The sequence below is a fragment of the Cyanistes caeruleus genome, chromosome 8, assembly GCF_971803275.1.
Source record: "Cyanistes caeruleus chromosome 8, bCyaCae1.hap1.1, whole genome shotgun sequence".
Lineage (NCBI taxonomy): Eukaryota > Metazoa > Chordata > Aves > Passeriformes > Paridae > Cyanistes > Cyanistes caeruleus.
Window position 1 is genome coordinate 37,213,603 of NC_141708.1, and position 19,616 is coordinate 37,233,218.

At 44.8% G+C, this 19,616-nt stretch overlaps 1 protein-coding gene across 9 annotated transcripts in view; it reads right to left on the bottom strand.

Annotated features, from left to right (window-relative positions):
* Positions 1–19,616, bottom strand: part of PCDH15 (protocadherin related 15) — a 532,955-nt gene that overhangs the window by 82,863 nt on the left and 430,476 nt on the right. For all 9 annotated transcript variants that reach the window (XM_086900046.1, XM_086900037.1, XM_086900044.1 and 6 more), the window contains 3 exons: positions 10,943–11,248; positions 9,767–9,991; positions 2,251–2,367 (listed from right to left, as the gene is read on the bottom strand). In XM_086900046.1, the coding sequence (XP_086756172.1) occupies positions 2,251–2,367; positions 9,767–9,991; positions 10,943–11,248 (648 nt within the window). The remainder of the gene's footprint in view (positions 1–2,250; positions 2,368–9,766; positions 9,992–10,942; positions 11,249–19,616) is intronic.

Genomic DNA, 19,616 nt, shown 5'->3' on the forward strand with positions numbered 1-19,616 from the left:
CCATGAGGATACACATTCCTATGGAAGATACACAGAGTTGTAAATAACTCCTTGTGTGAAGGTTTGACGGGAGGATTTTTTTTTTAAAATAAAACCAAGAGACATTTTCATCTCCATCTCCAATAAATAAATTTCTGTTGGATTTATTTAATAGTAAAAGCTCGCTTTTACCCATATATGCTATAAATTCCTAAATAATTTAGGAAATACACAAAAAAATGATGTCCCAGGTATCTTTCACCCTTTGGTGTTTCACCTAAATTAATACTTGTTATTTGAAATGGAGAGCCCACCTCCACTGACACCATTCCCACCTCCTCCTCCTCCTTCCCCCAAATCTGTTCTTCTGCTCCTGGAAAAATTCAAATTTTCTTTATCTGTAGAGAAATCCCACACAGGTTCTGTGTGGATCCAGCTGGATCCTCACAACATCCATATTAATCTGACAACGTTGGGATTTGTTGAAAACAATGCTTGTCTCTGAGGAGCTGATTAGGTCTGAAAAGCTTTTATTGCAGATGATGGAAAAATCTGGCTGATCTTTTATTCTGGATATGGGAATTACATGTGTTACTTGCAAAATAACAACAGGAAAAGTTAAGCTTGGAAATTTCAAATTGGTCTCATATAAACAGGCATATTTTAAAGCAACAATTATTATTTTAACAGATTTCTTTCCCTGAACTGATAAAATAAGTGTATTACTACCTTGCAAATAAGATTCCAACAGGTTTAAAACCCCCAAACCACACAAGTAAAATACTGATGATAACTAAGAATATTCCATCCCTTAAGGCAAGTTTAGAGCAAGGTCCCCTTGCTGAGCATAGAAAAGGTTGTGTGCTTTTAAACCAAATTTCCAGTGAATTCATATCAAATAATTTGTGACACCATTTAATGTCAAAGCCAGCTTCAAATAAAGAGAGATTTTCCAGTAGCACAGGCTGGCTCAGGCAGAAAAAGAAACACAGCCATTTATGCCTGGTAGTTTAACTTTTAAAATAAAAAAGATGAGGGACAAAACTACCAGCCATTATTTTAAAATAAAAACCCCTTTCAAAACCTCCTTTAAAAGCTTTCCTCCACAGCTGGATGACTTTTATGGCCCCTGCATTTATTAGAGGCTTCAGGGTAACTTCATTTCTAAATCTACATAAACATCAACAGGTGTTCGTGTGATGGCGACAAAAACATTACAAACTGTTCAGTAGGGTTTGGGGTTGTTAAATGAAAAATGAAATAACTTTGCACTGGAAACGCTGATTGCACAGGACTAAGGATTATAAATGTACTTAATCAGAACCATTTTGTTTCCCCTCAGTGATCTCTTAGTCTTCAAAACTTAGACACAGCGATTATAAAATGGAGCTTTTATCAGAATGGGTAAAGAGAGCACAAAATACCTCATAGTAAGGCAACAACATTTATTTAATGTTAAATAAGAGCTGCCCAAACCCCAATCACACTACATTTAGCTAAGCTGTACATGATTTGTGTCCAAGCACTTCATCAGCTTTTAATGTGCATGGCACATTCCCCCTGAACTCTTTCCTCTGAGGATTATTCTCCTTCTTATGCCAAACACCGGCAATTAAAAATTAAACCTGGCTGGCAGACCAGCTCTGGCTTTTCCTGTCCTCAGAGGATCATTTGGTCACTGATGCTCATCAGGCACTGATGACAAAAATTGACATCAAACTCCAGAGCAGGCAATGAGTCAGGGGTGTGTGCCCAGTTCTGTCACTCCAGGGCTTCACTGGGGAGCAGCAAAAAACAACGGGGACAAAAATAAACTTTATCCCCAAAGCAGGTGTCCTGGGTTCAAACATTGCCCTGGAACGTGCAGCTCTGCAGTCTCACATCAATCTGGGATGGCTCAGCTGGGAAGTGCACAGTGACTGTGACATCAAAACCTCACAAAACTGTGGTTTCTTTCCTCTTGAACTACCCCAAAGAAAGGCACAGCTCCCCTTCCTGCCTATTCCTCTCATCCTCTGAAGCTGGATAAAGAGCTTTCCTAAAGCCTCCCTAACAGACAGGAGCTGTAGCATTGATTTTCCAGCTCCAGGAGGCAGCCTTGGAAACGCAGCCTGTCCTGAATAGCAAAGCCAGGCTGACATGAAACAAATGCAGGAATTACTCCTATGTGAAGCTCCTCATAGTCTGAGACCATGAGAGAGTGGGGGAACTTTGGAGGGCTGGAGTTTCCTCCCTCATGGGTGTGGAATATTAAGAGAAGTTTTTCCTTACCGGGGGATCCTCATCCTCAGCTGAGACCGTGGTGATAACGGTGCCCTTGGCTGCGTCAGGAGCAACCATTCCCCTGTAGAGCTTCTGGCTGAACACTGGCGAGTAATCGTTCATATCCTGCAAAAAACAGAATTCACAGTTTAGCCCTGGAGTCCCAACAAAATTCCAACCATTCCCCTGTAGAGCTTCTGGCTGAACACTGGCGAGTAATCGTTCATATCCTGCAAAAAACAGAATTCACAGTTTAGTCCTGGAGTCCCAACAAAATGCCAGATGCATTCACAAATGTTTTTGTCGAGTCACTCCATTCCTCCATAGGGATGGCCATTCCCTTGCCCTCACTATTCCATTACCCCTGCACAAAATGAGGGGGGAAGGTGCAGAAGATTCACCAAAAAATGGATGTGGGACTGCCCAGCTGAAGGGACTCCTGCAGGAAAACACAGCCCCACGAGAGAACAGAGCAGAGAATTCCATATCATCTGCTCCTGCAGCAGCAGACTTGGCTCATTTTCCAAAAGGAATGAGCTGCTCTGGCTTGATAGTATTTGTTACCTCTAATAAATTAAGAGGAAATAAAATGTCTTTTGTGAGACAAAAAGGCATTTGCACAAATTCTTGTCCCTGAGATAGGCAGGGACACATAAATATATGTATATATATTTGCATATACACCTAAACATATCTGAAATAATTTGCAGGATCATTCAGAGTTGCTTCTCTTTGTGTGGAACTTAAAAATAAACTCTGTTTTTTATTTTTCCTTTTAAAAAACAAGACGTCTACCGAAACACTTTTTCCAATTAACGTTTACTCTTTTCTAGAACGTCTTTAGGTTTGTGGTATATTCAAATCAGACCAGTCTGTCACTCATTTAATGCTGTGTTTTATTAACTGGGAGATGTCACTGGGTCCAGTGGAAGGTGACATGGACAGGGGTGGAAGGGGATGGGCTTTAATGTCCCTTCCAACACCATACGTTCCATGATTCTGTGGGAATCTGGGGGCAGAGATTCGAATCCTAGGAGTGTTTTCCCCAGAGAAGTAAAGGAGGAGAAAGAGAGGGTTTAACACCCAGGTATTAAATATTTACATTTTTAACTCAGTGGGGCACAAGCATGAAAGGTTCCCTGGTTTCCCCATAAACCAAAAAAACCTCAGCTGTCCCTGTGTACAGTGACATTCCTGAGGCTATTTTGTGCCAGGAATGCTGCACCTCCTGCTCTAGCTGTGTTTGGCCTGTCCCCACCAGCCTGGGAGCACCTGGCTTAGTATCAGTGCATTACAGCAAGTGACTGTGAGTTTTAAATGAGTTTTAAATTACATATTGATTTCCTCCTTAGTGCCTTCCCTCCCCTCCTGCTTTGTTTCTCCTCTTTGGCATTCCCAGATGACAGTCTCACTTCCCAACATTTTTGTTCAGCATTTTCATACTCCTTGCAGACAGAGCTGTATTTCTTTCCTATCTTTTTCCTAAATAACAGCCCTATGTAAGTCTTGGGAATGAGATGTGTCCTGCTCAGAAAATAAGGAATTTGAATAAGATGGGGAAGTGGATTCGTGCACATTCTGAGAGTGACAGCAGAGTTATTGAGCTGGCATAAGAAATCCCTTCATAGGTCTTAACTTGCTTTTGAAGGTGCAAATGTGGATTCTCAAGAACACTAAAATTAAACCAAGTATCTCCCAAACTGTGCTTTTTTTTGTGCTTCATCTTTGATCTTTGTTCAGGGGAGGGATGTCAGGATTCTGTGGTGCTTTTGTGCTGCCCCATGGGAGCAAGGAGGAACAAAACCAATAAAAAGTGGTAGATAAAGAGTATCTATGGTAGGGTGACAGCTTTGGGGGTGTTATGCTTTGCCTTTCACTCTGTTTTGTAAATAAATCTGTATAAAAATAGAATAAATCTGCAGCCAGATAATAATGACACAAAGACTGGTATATAGTTATCTGTAAATATGTGGCTGTTATTATCTTACTGTCAAAATAGGCAGCCCATGTATTTGAAAGTGAGAAATATGGAGAATCCATTAACTGGGGATGGTTTTAAGATGCTGAAGTTTGGCCCCACTTGTGGGATTATGCCTCAGATTTAAAAGGTGATTTCATGGCTTCTTACAACCACTTTGAGGAAGGTTTACTGCCCCATTGCTGAGCCTGTGCTTGGGGATTGCACTCATGTGCTGCATTCCCTTCTGTTCAAGGGTTAGAGGTATTTTAAGAAACCATCAGATGTAATCTTCAATTATTTACCTGTTTACAAGCAAAATATGCCTGGGGTTTTGGTCTCTGCTCAGAACAAAGCCCAGGACTTGCTCCAAATATTTGTTATCCAGAGTCCCTCTGTGCTGAAAAGCTGAAAACTCCATCTCTGCATCTGTCCATCACTGAATTCCCTTTGATAGCAATGATTAGATTGAGGACCTTGGAGAGAGATAATTTATAAGGGCCTGGAGGGACAGGACAAGGGGAATGGCTTTAAAATGACAGAGGGAAGGGTCAGATGGGATACTGGGAAGGAATTGTTCCCTGGGAGGGTGGGCAGGCCCTGGCACAGGGTGCCCAGAGCAGCTGTGGCTGCCCCTGGATCCCTGGCAGTGTCCAAGGCCAGGCTGGGCAGGGCTTGGAGCAGCCTGAGATGCTAGAAGGTGTCCCTGCACATGGCAAGGGGTGGAACCAGATGAGTTTTAAGGTCCTTTCCAACCCAAACCATTCTGGGATCCCATGAAATACCTGAGTCCACCAGATACTGGAGTATCAAGAACTTCAAGTCCCTTTCCATCCTTCTGTATTCTCTTGGCCTCTCCTAATGAACACAATTCAATAACAGCAAGTTCAAACCCTTGTGATGATGCTGATTTGGCCAAAGTGGCCCCTTGAATTTTGTCTGAGTGGGTGCAGAGCTGCTTTACACAGGGCTTTGTCTGAAGCTGCACAGAACAGGACCTTGTTCACATGGCACAACTGCATCTCCTTCCCATTTAGTGCTCAGGAGGCCCTAAAGTAGCTCATCCTATAAATTAAGGGATAATATTCATGATGGAATATACGAGACAATTAATGACTGGCAGATGATTGACTGATCAGTCGAGATGGAAAGAAGAAATAAATCTGTTTGCCAGCATTGTAGCCCAAATTCAGGCCTGTTATTCCATTAGTGTCACCAGAAATGAGAAATATTTTGGAGGCAATCCAGCTGATTATTTTTTAAACCTTCCTGTAAGTTTTGTGATGCTGCTCTGTTCTTTAAATGGGAGAAGATGTTCATTGTGTGGCTCTTCCTGCTGCCCCCAGGATGCCATTGGCCTCCTTGGCCCCAGGACACTCTGCTGCCTCAGGGACAGCTCCGTGTCCCCCAGCACCCCCAGGACACTCTGCTGCCTCAGGGACAGCTCCGTGTCCCCCAGCACCCCCAGGACACTCTGCTGCCTCAGGGACAGCTCCGTGTCCCCCAGCACCCCCAGGACACTCTGCTGCCTCAGGGACAGCTCCGTGTCCCCCAGGTCCTTCCCCACAGAGCTGCTCCAGCAGGTCCCTCCAGCCTGTGCTGTTGCCTGGGGCTGCTCCTCCCCAGTCATTAATGAACAGTTTAAATGACCCTGGGCCCAGTACTGAGCCCTGGGGACACCCCCAGTGACAGCCACCAACCACACCCTGTGACTATGATCATGACCCCTGTGATCATCCAGTTCTCAATCACCTCACTGCCCCTCATACTCATTTTTTTGGCATTGTTAGAACTGAAACCCTCTTTTTATTTATTCTTGTTTCTCATTCACTTTGAATCCTTTACATGAGACAATGGCTTCATTCCACTACACAGTGTCCTGGGAAAACTCCAAAGCAAACCAATCCCCAACCCAGAAAGAAGAGAAAAGCATTTCTACAAAGTAGAAAGAGGAAAAATAATACAAAAATAATGCTGGTAATAAGAAGAGGAGGAAACAACATAAAATATGCAGAGGCCTTACAGGCCCCATGATACATAAATTCTCATTATTTGTGTTAAGCAACACATTACTCAAGTAAGAGCAACTGTTTCTGTTAACAAACCCTATTACCACAGTAGTTGCTTCCAAAAGCTAAATCCTAATAATTTGAACTGCAAGGATTTTGCTTTTTCCAGTACTGGGAATCATCTGGATTGTGAGGGGATGTGTGTGGGTACAGCAAGAAGCAAAACAAACTCAGCCCTTTCAGACACCCCATGGCTTCTTGCAGCTTCAGGGGAGAAGAAGTTAAGAAAGCAGTCAAAGAAATCTGAGAACAGGGGAAAGAGAAAAATCTTGGTGTGTTGGAGGTGGTGGTAAGAAATCAGTGCTACTTAAAGATTACTCCTCCTAGGAAATACTTAAATGGATGCAATAGTTATTGTTCTGTGACTCCCTGAGAGGGGTTGGAGTCAGGTGGGGGTCAGGTTCTTCTCCCAGGGAACGACAGGACAGAAGGAAACAACTTCAAGCTGTGCCAGGGGAGGTTCAGGTTGGATATTAGGAAAGATTTCTTCACCCAAAGGGTGGCCAGATATTGGAAAGGGCTGCCCAGACAGAGGTGGAAGTTCTCAGAAGATGTGTGAATGTGGCACCTGGGGACACAGTTTAGTGGTGCAGGGTTAATGGTTTACTCAGTGATCTCAGAGGTCACTTCCAATTAAATGATTCTATGAATTCATTGATTTACCTTTGGCTTTTTGTGCCAAGGGAGTCCTAGGATGTCCTCACAATGCAAAGAACCTTTTGGCAGCGGCAGAGGCCAATAACTTGTTTCATCCTGACATGAGGGTACAGATGAAGTTATTCCTCCTGCAGTGAAAGCCCTGCTCTGCAATCTGTGCCTCGACCTAGTTCAGGGCAGGTTAATACAAACTATTTGTAACTTGTCATGCCAAGGGCTGGGAGTCCAAAGAACAGCCCATTGTGCATCCCCCTCCTGCAGCCACAGGGAGCAGGGGGCTCTGGGTGTGCTCATTCTGCTGGATATCACACAAATGATGGACAACACCATCAGACATCCATAGCTGCTTAACAGAATTCCATTACCCAGGAAAAATTACAGCTTGCAGTGAAGAGCTGGGCTGGGAGAAATGACAAATGTGAGTGGAGCAGTGGGAGCCCCAGAGGGCTGGAGACCTCAGTAATAACACAAATAAAGTTCTGAAGGTTGGAGGGGCTGGATCTGTGATGGTGACATGAGCTTGGCCCCTTGAGCACTGCCTCTGCTTCCCCCCTAGATCAATTTTGTGTTACATTGGGGACTGTGGGGCATTTGCACTTGGTTTAGTTCCTATTTGGGCACTCAAACCCTGTATTAAAGTAATTACTCAGAGCTCAGCCTCTAAATAAAGGGAAAGCTCAGGAACTACTCAGAGGAAACACATCCAGTTCCTGCAGCAGGAGCAGGAGGTGCTGAGTGGGAGGAAAAGGTGACCTGTTCTTGTTCTCACTTGGTTTCAAGACTCTGCACCCTGCTGCTGCTGCTCTGACCCTTGGATCAGCCTTCTGAGGTGTCTTGAGGACCCTTCTCATCCAAAACAGGGATGGCAGCGCAGGGTTCTGCCTTCACCCTCCACCCTCTCCCCCCACCCCTGTGATTTTTGTATCTGGAAGTTCATCTTTAAGCACAAATTAAACCATCCAGAAACCTCTTGTGACCAGTGTTCAAAATACCTGCCACCTGACATAAGACCTCCTAATGACATCTGCCCAACACATTGAGATATTAAGTCTGTTTTTTCTGAAAGTCCTCCTCTGTTCTCTGTCCTACCTCTCACTCCAGGCTGGAATCTAAGCACCATCTTCATCTCAGCACTTAAATAATATTTGATTATGTTCCCTGATCTATTGCAAAACTCAGCCTGTCACTGAGTATGAAAACACTCACTTTAAATTGGACTTATTTTCTTTCTCACTAGAAGTATCCCTTGCTTGTCCTCCCGCCCAGGCCCTGTTCTGCCCACAGCCAAACACTTTTACTCCAAAATTGTTAGTTCTGGCTCCAGCTTGGTATTCCAGCCTCTCCAAAACATCATCACGCTCCCATTTTGTTGCTCGTGTGTGGGAAGAATTTCCAGGAGAGCAAGAACTGATTTTTTTAATCCTATTAATCACCTCCCTAAATTCCCTATTCCTACAGAACCTCCTTTGAGAGTGCACAAGCTGCTGATACACTGAGGCCACCGAGCCGAACTGTAATTTTCCCTGACATTAACTAATACAGTCAAACAGACAACAGCTTTTCTCTGAACACAATCCTACCTGAAAACCTTTAAAAAACCCCAACAAACCTACCCAAACTACTCTTTCAAAAATTCAGTGTGCTGGGAAAAGGTTTCTTTTAGGAAAAAACCTGAGGTTTGAGCAGTTTGCTCTGTAGAAGTCCAACAGAAGAAACTCAGGGAATGATGGAAAAGGTGCTTCCTGTGAATGATGTGGAATGTGCTGGGGAAAAGCACAGATTATCCAGGAACAGGTGACCTGCACCTCACACTGAGACATTTTGCAGACAGAGAGGCATCAGAGAAGCCTTCTGGCATTATCACCAAAGCTAATAAGGGGAGACATTTACTGTCCTAAAAGAATTGTGAGCTTAGTAGAGACTGACAAACAAAATTACTCAAAACCATGTGGCAATCCAAGCACCTGCAGATACAGAATAGGCTGAACCCCAGACTGATGAATACTTTTCACAGACACATTTAAATTGAATGTTTGTGAGCTGTGCTTTTGGTCTTGCTGCAATTTTTGCTCCTTCACTGAAATCTGAGCAATTTAAGTCTCTTCTCTCCCACAACTGCTGAAGCATTTGCTCAAAAGGACAGAATGACTGACAGAGCTGCACCTTTGGGAATGCCAGGGGCAGGATGAAGGCATCTGAGCTCTCCTCTCCTCTTGGACACAGGCAAATGAAGATGGGGAAGTGCTGCTGTCTCAGCTACAAACACTTATCATTTGTGGATCACCCCCAAACAGACACCAGCACCCCCATATTCCTGGGGAGGCCACTGAAATCCTGAGGCAAGGCTGTAGCTCACTGCAATTCATGGTGCACTAGGCACTAAATCACGCTGTTTTTTTGCAGAGTTGGATTTTCCAGCAGCAGAATCTGGAATCCAGGATGTACTGTGCCACACCAGCACTCAGTACACCCCAGTTGGTCTTAAAATTACAATTTGTGGGCTGAAAAGTGATTGTGTCTCAGTGTCACTTTTGCAAACAATTCCATGAGGGGTTTATTTCAGCCTTTTAGGGATTCTAAAGGACAAAATGTCTGTATTTGTGTCAGGTGTTCTTTGATTTCATAAATCCAGGATTTAACTACATAATTGCACATGGGAAAATAATTACAGCTGTTGTAAAGTGTGTGTTTAACTGAACAAACTGCTGGCAGAACAAGACTGCTACAAGTGAGATGCAGGAGAGCAGAGAGTGCTGGTGTTTCCTAAGGACACCTGCATGGTGATGGAATATTCTGGCAAGACTGGGACAGGATGTTTTTGGCTGAGGAGTGACCCCTTTACCTTGACTCTGACGGTGACAGTGGCCAGCCCAGGAGGCATCGTGCCCTTGCTGTCGAAGGCTTCCACGAGGAAGGTGAAGATTGCTTCTGTGTCAGAGAAGGACTCATAATCCAAGGACTTCCGCAGCGACAGCTCTCCTGTGTGCTTGTCCAGGGCAAAATACTCCTGGGCTTCCTCAGTGCGGATCCTATAGTTCACATCAGCACCCAGGTCCACGTCTTTGGCCTGCAGGGAACAGAGGGACATCAAATAAAACCCATTCTCACAAAATATTCCTCTGAGATTTAAAGGGCAAACTGTTGGAAACATCTTGAGTTTAGTTGTGTTGTTGTAATTGTATTCAATGTGCACAGACACAAGGAATGAAATTCACTGAAGATTTGAGCCATGGGAAACAAGCACAGTGTTCTGGGGAAATGGCAGTGGAAACTCAATCTGCCCTTAGTTCTCCTCCCTCGGCACCTCCTATTGGTGACTGTCAGGAGCACAGAATCCCAGAATGGTTTGGGCTGGAAGGGACCTTAAAACCATCCAGTGCCACCCCTGCCATGGGCAGGGACACCTTCCACCATCCCAGGCTGCTCCAAGCCCCATCCAGCCTTGGACATTTCCAGGGATCCACAGCTTCTCTGGTCAACCTGTGTCAGCCCCCCACCACCCCCCAGGGAAAAATTCCTCCTGAACATCTGATTTATATCTCTCCTCTTTTAGTTTAAAACTCTTCCCCTCGGCCTATCACTGTCTGCCTATCTAAACAGTGGCAGTGTAGGTTTTGCTGTTTCATTGTTTGTTTGTTTTTATTAATTGCTATTATTTCCTAAATAACCTTATCTTTAAAGGGTTTTTTTGGTATCTGGCTAAAGGCCAAGCATTTTTCAGATTCACAGAATCCCAGAAGGGTTTGGGTTGAAAGGGACATCAAAGCCCAGCCAGTGCCACCCCCTACCATGGACAGGGACACCTTCCACTATCCCAGGCTGCTCCAAGCCCCAAAGTCCAACCTGGCCTTGGACACTTCCAGGGATCCAGGGGCAGCCACAGCTTCTCTGGGCAAAAAAGCTTGCCCCCACGCTCCAGTTCACAATCCTTTATTGCAGTCTCACTGCCAAGTTGAGTAAGAACCCTGAATATCGCAGAACAAACACACACCACCTTCACTCACCGATGCTTCCTTACCTCCAGCTGCAGGAAGACAGTTCCTGGTGGGAGATTTTCTGGCACGCAGACAGTGTAGGAGGCGTTGGTAAACACAGGGCTGTTGTCATCAATATCCAGCACCTTGATGGCCAAGGTGAGCGTGGAGCGCCGGGGGTCCACAGCTCCGTCTGTCGCCTCCACGATGAGCTCGTAGTAATCCCTCACCTCCCTGTTCAGTTTCACTGCTGTGTAAATGCTGCCGTTGGAGGTGATCCGGAAAAGGTTGTTGAAATTTGCCAGGCTGTAATGGACTTGCCCATTGACCCCAGCATCTGCATCTGTAGCCTGAAGAGACATCAGAAAAACCATGGGTTAATGCACAAACTGCAAACCCCCAAGGGAGACAACCAGAGGAGAGAAACCAGGTGAGGCAGGGAAGGATTCTGCCTCTCAGGAAGCTCTCCTGTGGTGTCCAGGAGAGCTTGTTAGGGGCAGCTTGCCTCTCTCTGAGCTTTGACTGAAGATAAAACATCCCACAGAAACAAATGGCTCCATTCCCAGTGACAGAAGCCAGGCTAACTGGATCCCAGCTGGATTTCTTCAGGAGAAAAGGCACATTTAGTTGCTCAGCCTTGGAAACTTTTGACAGGACAAGGAGAAACGGCCTCAAGCTGTGCCAGGGGAGGCTCAGCTTGGACACCAGGAGGAATTTCTCCATGGCAAGGGAGCTCAGGCCTTGGCAGGGGCTGCCCAGGGAGCTTTGGAGTCCCCATGCCTGGAGGTGTCCAGGGAAGGGCTGGACGTGGCACTCAGTGCTCTGGGCTGGGATCAGACACAGGCTGGACTCAATCCTGTAAGTTTTTCCAGCCTAAATGATTCTGGGATTCTATCCTATGATTCTCTGAACTTCAACATGAAATGAATTTGATGCTTGTGAAGCCAAGCCCTCAGACAATTCTGATGCTGAAGGATCTTCAGGATTGGGTGGTGTCTAAGAGGAATTTTTATTTAACACTGATGTACTGTTTCATTGCTGCCCAAATCCTTATGGAATATGAATTTAGATGAAGGATCAATACAGACAGACAGAAGGGACACATCAGTTAGAAAGTTTCTTTCAACTTAACACATTTGTCACACTCAGTGATATTTTCATTGCTGCTCTCTGAAGAACTTAAATTTCTGTTTTGTTCATCCTGTTCTTCTCACCCAAACATTATCACATTTCATTCTTATTCTTCCATGCTCATAACAGGCTGCTGATTGCCACAGAAAACCATCGTGATTTCTTTAGTTGGTTCACATACTGAACCAAGCCTCAGATTTCAGTGACAGCCAAATAATCCTTGTGATCACATAATTATAGGGATGGACAAAATTAATAGGTTCTCATAGAGCTCTCAGGTTGAAATGCTGACCTGTTATTTTGTCTCCTCTTAATTAAATTAGGGCATGATGAAGGTTATGTAAATTAAACAAAGGGCACTCTGTGAGCAAGCTATTCTCATTTATTTGCCTTTATGAATGACATCTGTGAAGATCATAAGAGATTTGCATGTTTTGTTTTCAGAACAGTTGCTGGGAATGCTTAATTCCAGTGACGGTGTTCATTGTAAGGCTTGGTAATGAAACCATTTATCTTGCTAGAAATCAATTAAAAGTTAATTAAAATTGCTAATAAGGAAAAAATCACTGTGTTTCTTCCCTGCATTACATCCATGTGCTAAGGAGGGCTTGCTACAACTTCATTCTGACTGGTCCATAGGTATATAGCATCCTTCTAAACCACATCTGTCAGCTGGATTTGCTTAATTTCCAATCAATTTAATTTCCTTTGTAGAAATAACAGATCTAAAAAAAAAAAAAAACCCAAACAAACCAAAAAGCCCCTTAGGAATCTCCAAGAGTAGTCTGAAATACACCCATAATTGGAAGCCATGACAAAATATTCTTGTGTGACAACACTTTTGTATCAGGTATCAGGTTAGTTTGGAAGGATATTTTAGAATAGATAAATTTGTTTAGGAAAAGAAATTAAAATTGCTTTTAGATATAAGGCAGGCTTTGCAACTGTGTTCCTAAAAACATGACTGTGAATGTTGTGAACTCATTTGTGCACATCCTTAGGCAGAAACACCTTTGCCACATTCTGGAGGACTGATTTGATTCATAAAACCCCAAATAATTGAGGCTGGAAAATCCCTCCCAGCCCATGGAGTCCAAGCTGTGCCTCATCCCCACCTTGTCCCCAGCCCAGAGCACTGAGTGCCACGTCCAGCCCTTCCCTGGACACCTCCAGGCATGGGGACTCCAAAGCTCCCTGGGCAGCCCCTGCCAAGGCCTGAGCTCCCTTGCCATGGAGAAATTCCTCCTGGTGTCCAAGCTGAGCCTCCCCTGGCACAGCTTGAGGCCGTTTCCCCTTGGCCTGTCCCTGTTCCCTGGCAGCACAGCCCGACCCCCCCCGGCTGTCCCCTCCTGTCAGGGAGTTGTGCAGAGCCAGAAGGTTCCCCTGAGCCTCCTTTGCTCCAGGCTGAGCCCCTTTCCCAGCTCCCTCAGCTGCTCCTGGGGCTCCAGCCCCTTCCCCAGCTCTGTTCCCTGCCCTGGACACGCTCCAGCCCCTCCAGGGCTCTCTGGGCTCTCAGGGCCCAGAACTGGACCCAGCCCTGGAGGTCCCTCAGCAGGGCCAGCCCAGGCACCCCTGTCCCCCCTGTGCTCCTGTCCAGCCGCTGGCAGAGCACCCCCAGGGCCTCTCCTGACGGGCCCTTTCCAGCCCCTCTGCCCCAGCCTGGAGCTGCAGGGCTTGGGGTGACCCCAGGACAGGACCCAGCACTTGGCCTTGCTGAACCTCAGCCCATGGATCCAGCCTGTCCTGATGCCTCTGCAGAGCTTCCTGCCCTCCAGCACATCCACACTCCCACCTGCCTTGGTGTTCTTCACAAACTGACTGAGGGTGCATTTCACACTCTCATTCAGCTCGTTGATAAAGATATTAAACAGATATTCCCACAAAGATTAACAAGCAAATCATCATCATTAAATCTAATTATCTGACTGGATAATTTGGATTATACCACCATAACACTGATGAAGAATTATCATTTTTTTCACTAAACTTGTAGAGAGATAATGTTGTCTTTATGGATAAGAAAGAAAAAGAGTTTAATCTGTTTCCTACAAAAATCCTGTCTTGAGGGTCCACAACTGTTCCAACATGGAATTAATTTCCTAGAGCCTCTCAGAGCCAGTGGGAAGCAGCTCCTTGGATAAGGACTTGCTGTTGGTGTGGACACTCTCTCTGTCCCTCTTTGCAGTCATCACTTTGTACCAAAATGGGCAACTTTAACCCAAATTTCACCCCCAGATATGTCACCAACAGGTACAAGACTTGGCAGGAAGTGTGAGAACAGCAGGTATGGAAAATAGGGAGCTTTCAGAAAGTTCTGCTTCATGCATCTCAAATGCTGGCCCATTTCTACCTCACCCATTTCATAGAATCCCAGAATCCCAGACTGGTTTGAGTTGGAAGGACTTTAAAGCTCATCCAGTGCCACTCCTGCCATGGGCAGGGACACCTTCCACTGTCCCAGGCTGCTCCAAGCCCCAAAGTCCAACCTGGCCTTGGGCACTTCCAGGGATCCAGGGGCAGCCACAGCTGCTCTGGGCACCCTGTGCCAGGATCTCACCAAAGTCCCAGGGAACAATTCCTTCCCAATATCCCATCCATCCCTGCCCTCTGGCACTGGGAAGCCATTCCCTGTGTCCTGGCACCCCAGTTCCCTATGCAGGGTCCCTCTCCAGCCTCCCTGTATCCCTTCAGGCCCTGGAAGGAGCTGTGAGGTCTCCACACACCCTTCCCTTCTCCAGGCTGAGCAGCCCCAGCTCTCCCAGCCTGGCTCCAGAGGGAAGCTGCTCCAGTCCCCTCAGCATCTTCATGGCCTCCTCTGGACCTGCTCCAAGAGTTCCATGTCCCTCCTATGTTTTATCATGCAGTACTTCATGAGTACTTCTGGAGGCACCAGAACTGTGCACAGAATTCCAGGTGGGCTCTCACCTGAGCAGAACAGAGGGGGAACATCTCTCCCTCCACACTGTGGAGCCCAGGATTCATCTCCTGGTCTTCATCCAGAATCAAGAAAAATGTGTCCATCCAAAGAGACAGAGCCAAGTACTGCTGTTATTCTGGTGACTCCTCAGATGTCCAAGATGACTCCTATTTCCATCTGTAATTCATGAAGTACTGCATGATAAAACAAACCTGGAAACCTGGGAATATAAATGACTCACTACTTTATTTCCCAGAAAATACATCCCACATTTATTAGAGATGCCATCACCTACAAGGTGACAGCCTTTACCTGATGTGGTAAATTCAGATTTGTATTACTAGCTCTCCTTCCACATTACCAGGAAAGCCTCAGGAATAGCAACCAACAGTGTTCCAGGGTAACAAATTATCTCTCTCCATCTCAAACAGCAGGAAAACACAATCCTGGGAGATGGGAATGACTAAGACACCTCTGAAGGAACATTAACTCTGAAATATAATGACAAGGGCTTGAATGTCAACAATATTCATTATATCATTATCATCCTATGCAAAAGAAACGTCCTATTATATCCTCAACTCTTGCTCATGATGGTGACAGGATCTAGGCAGGTTAATTGAGGATTTGTGCCTGGAATGTTTGAGCTGGAAAACAGCAAAACAAGACAGTTATTCCTACTTGTCTCCAAATCAGAGACAAGCATGGTGGGTATCCCCCTTTCCTGCAGGCTGAAACATTTCTTAGGGACCACTCTGCCACAAAACCAGCTTCCTTCAGTTTGAATTTCTCTTCTTCAGGAGCAGAAGTTCCCCACAATCCCTACCCAAGCCAACCAAGCTCCTGATTTTGGACAGCTCCCCCAGTATTCCAGCAAATCACAGCTCAAGGTAGGAATTGTGCTGGAGGATCCAAATGATGCTGTTGGTGAGAATTATTGTTCTCATGGCAGATAACATGATTTTTTTATTACTAGGGGTTTAATAGGTTTATTATTGAGGGTTTAATGGGTTTATTACTCTGGGTTGGAAGTATTCCCAAGCCTCTCATTTGTGTCAAACAGCAAATCAAGTGCGGGTGGGAGTGTTAGATTGGATTTTGTACTTGTTTTGCAGGCAGATTACACTCTGTGCCCACAGGACAAAATTAACATCTCCCAGATGCAGTCAGAGGCCACAAATATCTGAAATGTGCCTGACCTCTTGGTCATAAACCAAATATTTGTAAGTATTTTAAGGAGGGAACATCAGTCATCCATAAAAGTTTGGATTTTCCTTCTTTCCTAAAGTTCAGAAAGGCTTTTCCTCTCTTTTGTTGCTTCTTGCCTGCTTTTACACAGCCTTTCTCTTAAATTTTCCTAGAGGGATGGAGCTGCTTGGCTGGGAGGAAGGTCTGGGACAATTGGGAATATTCAGCCTGGGGAAGAGAAGCATCAGGGTGACCTTGTTTTGACTTTCCAGTGCCTGAAGGAGCTACAGGAGAGATGGAGAGAGACTCTTTACAAGGGACCGAGGGACAGGACACAGGGAATGGTTTCCCAGTGCCAGAGGGCAAGGATGGATGGGATATTGGGAAGGAATTGTTCCCTGGGAGGGTGGGCAGGCCCTGGCACAGGGTGCCCAGAGCAGCTGTGGCTGCCCCTGGATCCCTGGAAGTGTCCAAGGCCAGGCTGGACTTTGGGGCTTGGAGCAGCCTGGGACAGTGGAAGGTGTCCCTGCCCATGGCAGGGGTGGCACTGGATGGGCTTTAAGGTCCCTTCCAAAAGGACTTTCTAGGATTCTTTGATTTTGGCAGTCTTGCAATTTCAAGGCAAATTCTACTTCTTTGAGACCCAAGTGAATTCACATTCTTTGGAAAAATCCTGTAGGTTTTGTGGATATCCTCCAGGAACTTCATCATCCTACTGAATTCCCAGGTGATGGGAGCTTATCCTTGACTCTACTCAGAGCAGGATAAAGGAAGCATCCTGTAAATTTTCAAATACTACCATAATTTTCCAATACCGCCATATTTTTAGGCATTGGATGAGTCAGAAGAACCCTGGATGATTACTTCCATGATCTCTGCTAATTCCAGTGCACCTGGAGGGTTAATTCCAAATCCAATAAAATGTGAATCCAAACAAAACTGCATTAAGAGCAGCTAAACCCTAAGTGCAAATATAAATGAAAATCCAAAAGCTCATGGCTGCAAACCCATCACTGCATAGGCTGGTGAACCTCCTACATGAGTAAATCGCATTTTTACACTTCATAGCTTCAACCAGCCCAGCTTTCTTCAGGCTGGCACACAACAAAATCCTGACCTTGAAGACTTGGTTGTCCTTGAAGGATGATTCAAAATTTGGGGTTTTGATGAGTGTGTTCTTTGGCAATGTTATGATCAAGAGATTAAACCAGTGCATTTGCATACTCGAAAAAACTAAGACACCAAAAAGCCTTCCCAAAACAAAACCTTTCCAAATCACAGATGGAACACACTGTTTAAAATCTCCACATTTAGCTGGGCTCCCACATATTTCTCTACTGTCAATCCAATTTAAAGTTATTTTTGGAATTTCTCTTGACTTTGGGTGGGAAGGGACCTTAAATCCCATCCCATCCCACCCCTGCCATGGGCAGGGACACCTTCCACTGTCCCAGGCTGCTCCAAGCCCCAAAGTCCAACCTGGCCTTGGGCACTTCCAGGGATGGAATCAGGCACCAAAATCCGAAAAGGGAATGAATCAGAGACATGAAATCACGATTCTGAATCATCATGATTCAGAAGATTTAGTTTGGCATCAAGCTGAAAGAGATAATAGGGCTTAAAGGCATCCCAAAATGTAAAGTGTCAGCAGACAAAAACAAGAATTCCTTTCATGGATAATCCTTGGACTCTCAACAGCCAACTGCCATGAACTTGCCAATAACAAATATCAAAATTTCCACTGCACTAAAGCACAAGGAGGGCAAAGATGCAAATTAATGCACAAATACAATAAATTTTGAGAACAGGGAAGACAAGACCACAGCTTTTGAAATCCCTTTCTCTTAAGAGGTCACATTATGGGTGGCAAGGAGATTTTTTAATCTCTTTGATCTGTGCCCAAGCTGACCTAAGGTGAAGGAACAGTGGAAAAAGATGAGGAACTGTGACTGCAGCCACTGCTGGTAAATATCCTCCAGGAATTCCCTGGTGCCAGCAGGAAGAGGTAAGTCTGTCTAGCATTGATGATCTGGAATGGAAATAAGTAGCCCAAATCCATGACCCCATCTCTTTCTCCTGATGCCACAGCTTTGGACTTGAGACATCAATCTTGTTGTAAGAGGAATTTGCCTTTTAACAAACATGAAAATCCAACTAAAAGCACATAAAAGTCTTTCTGTGACCAGCATTTCCATGAGAATCTTGAGAGACAGTGCTGAAAGTCTTATTAGAGTCCTTTCTATCCTTCCAGGGGACAAATTCTTTAATAAACTGAAGGAAATGGTACCACCAAAGTTCTCTCCCAATGATCTTGCGGTCATCCAACCACTTATAAGAAATGAAGTCTGAATTTCTCTGGTTGGAGTTCACCTGCCACATTCTGATTCTCTGATTTTGTGGTCTAATTAGCTCTTTTATGGATTCTGACTCTCAAATCCCAACTGCCCCTGCTGCTTTAACATCTATGAGATTAATTCAAATTGCATTGTTAGTCACTGGGTCATGCAGTGAGTACTGGACTCACTTTGAGTATTTGAGATTTACTTTAGAGACTGTGACTTTACTCTTCCCCAAAGGTTTAAGTCCTTTCCCTCCTGGATTGTCCTGTCCTGACATTAAATCCCATTTTTTCCTGGTCTTGTCCTATCTTCTCCACCTCAAATTTTAATTCCTTTTCCTCCTCAATTGTACTCTCTTGCCAATGAATCTCCCTTTTTTCCTGGTCTTCTCCTTTTACCTCCACTTCTAATTTTCCTTCAAGTTGTCTTAAAGCCCAGGAAATTTGGGAATTTAATTTCAGGAGCCTGTATAATAAACACAGACAAGGTGTAATCTGCAGTGCAGGTTTTGGGAAATCGCACCCTTCACACTGAAAACAAGAGAGTGGGGATTTAGGAAAACAGATTCCTTTCTAGACTTTTCCACAAGATATTGTAATGTAATAAAAGAACAGAATCACAGATGCTTTGGGGTGGAAAAGACCTTAAAGCTCATCTCATCCCAGTCATCCCATGCACATGGGCAATAATCCTTCCCCAGCATTTTAAGGAGTTTTCCTGCTTGTAGAAACACAGGATGAGCTGCTTGTGAGAGATCTCCAGAGGTCATTTAGTCCAACACAACAAGCTTTACCCAACAGCCGTGAAATTTAAATCGGGCTTTAAATCCAGGGTTTATCACCTTATGAATTTATTAAATAAAAATAGGAGCCTGTGGATTCACTGATATCCACGGACAGAAAGCTCTGTTGGGAAATAATTACATTTCATCAGCATTCAGCAGTGTTAGTACAGTACAACCAAAAGAATTCCTCTGAACTTTCCCATCTTTTCCTGTACGAAGAACATGTCCATCCTAAAAAAACAACTTTCTTAAAGCATTTATTTTGTAACTTAAAACCAAGCAGCTGACAGAGGTATCACAAAGCCTGCAAGCTGCTCTTATTACTGGAATTAATTCATCCTGTTTCAATTTTGGGGAAA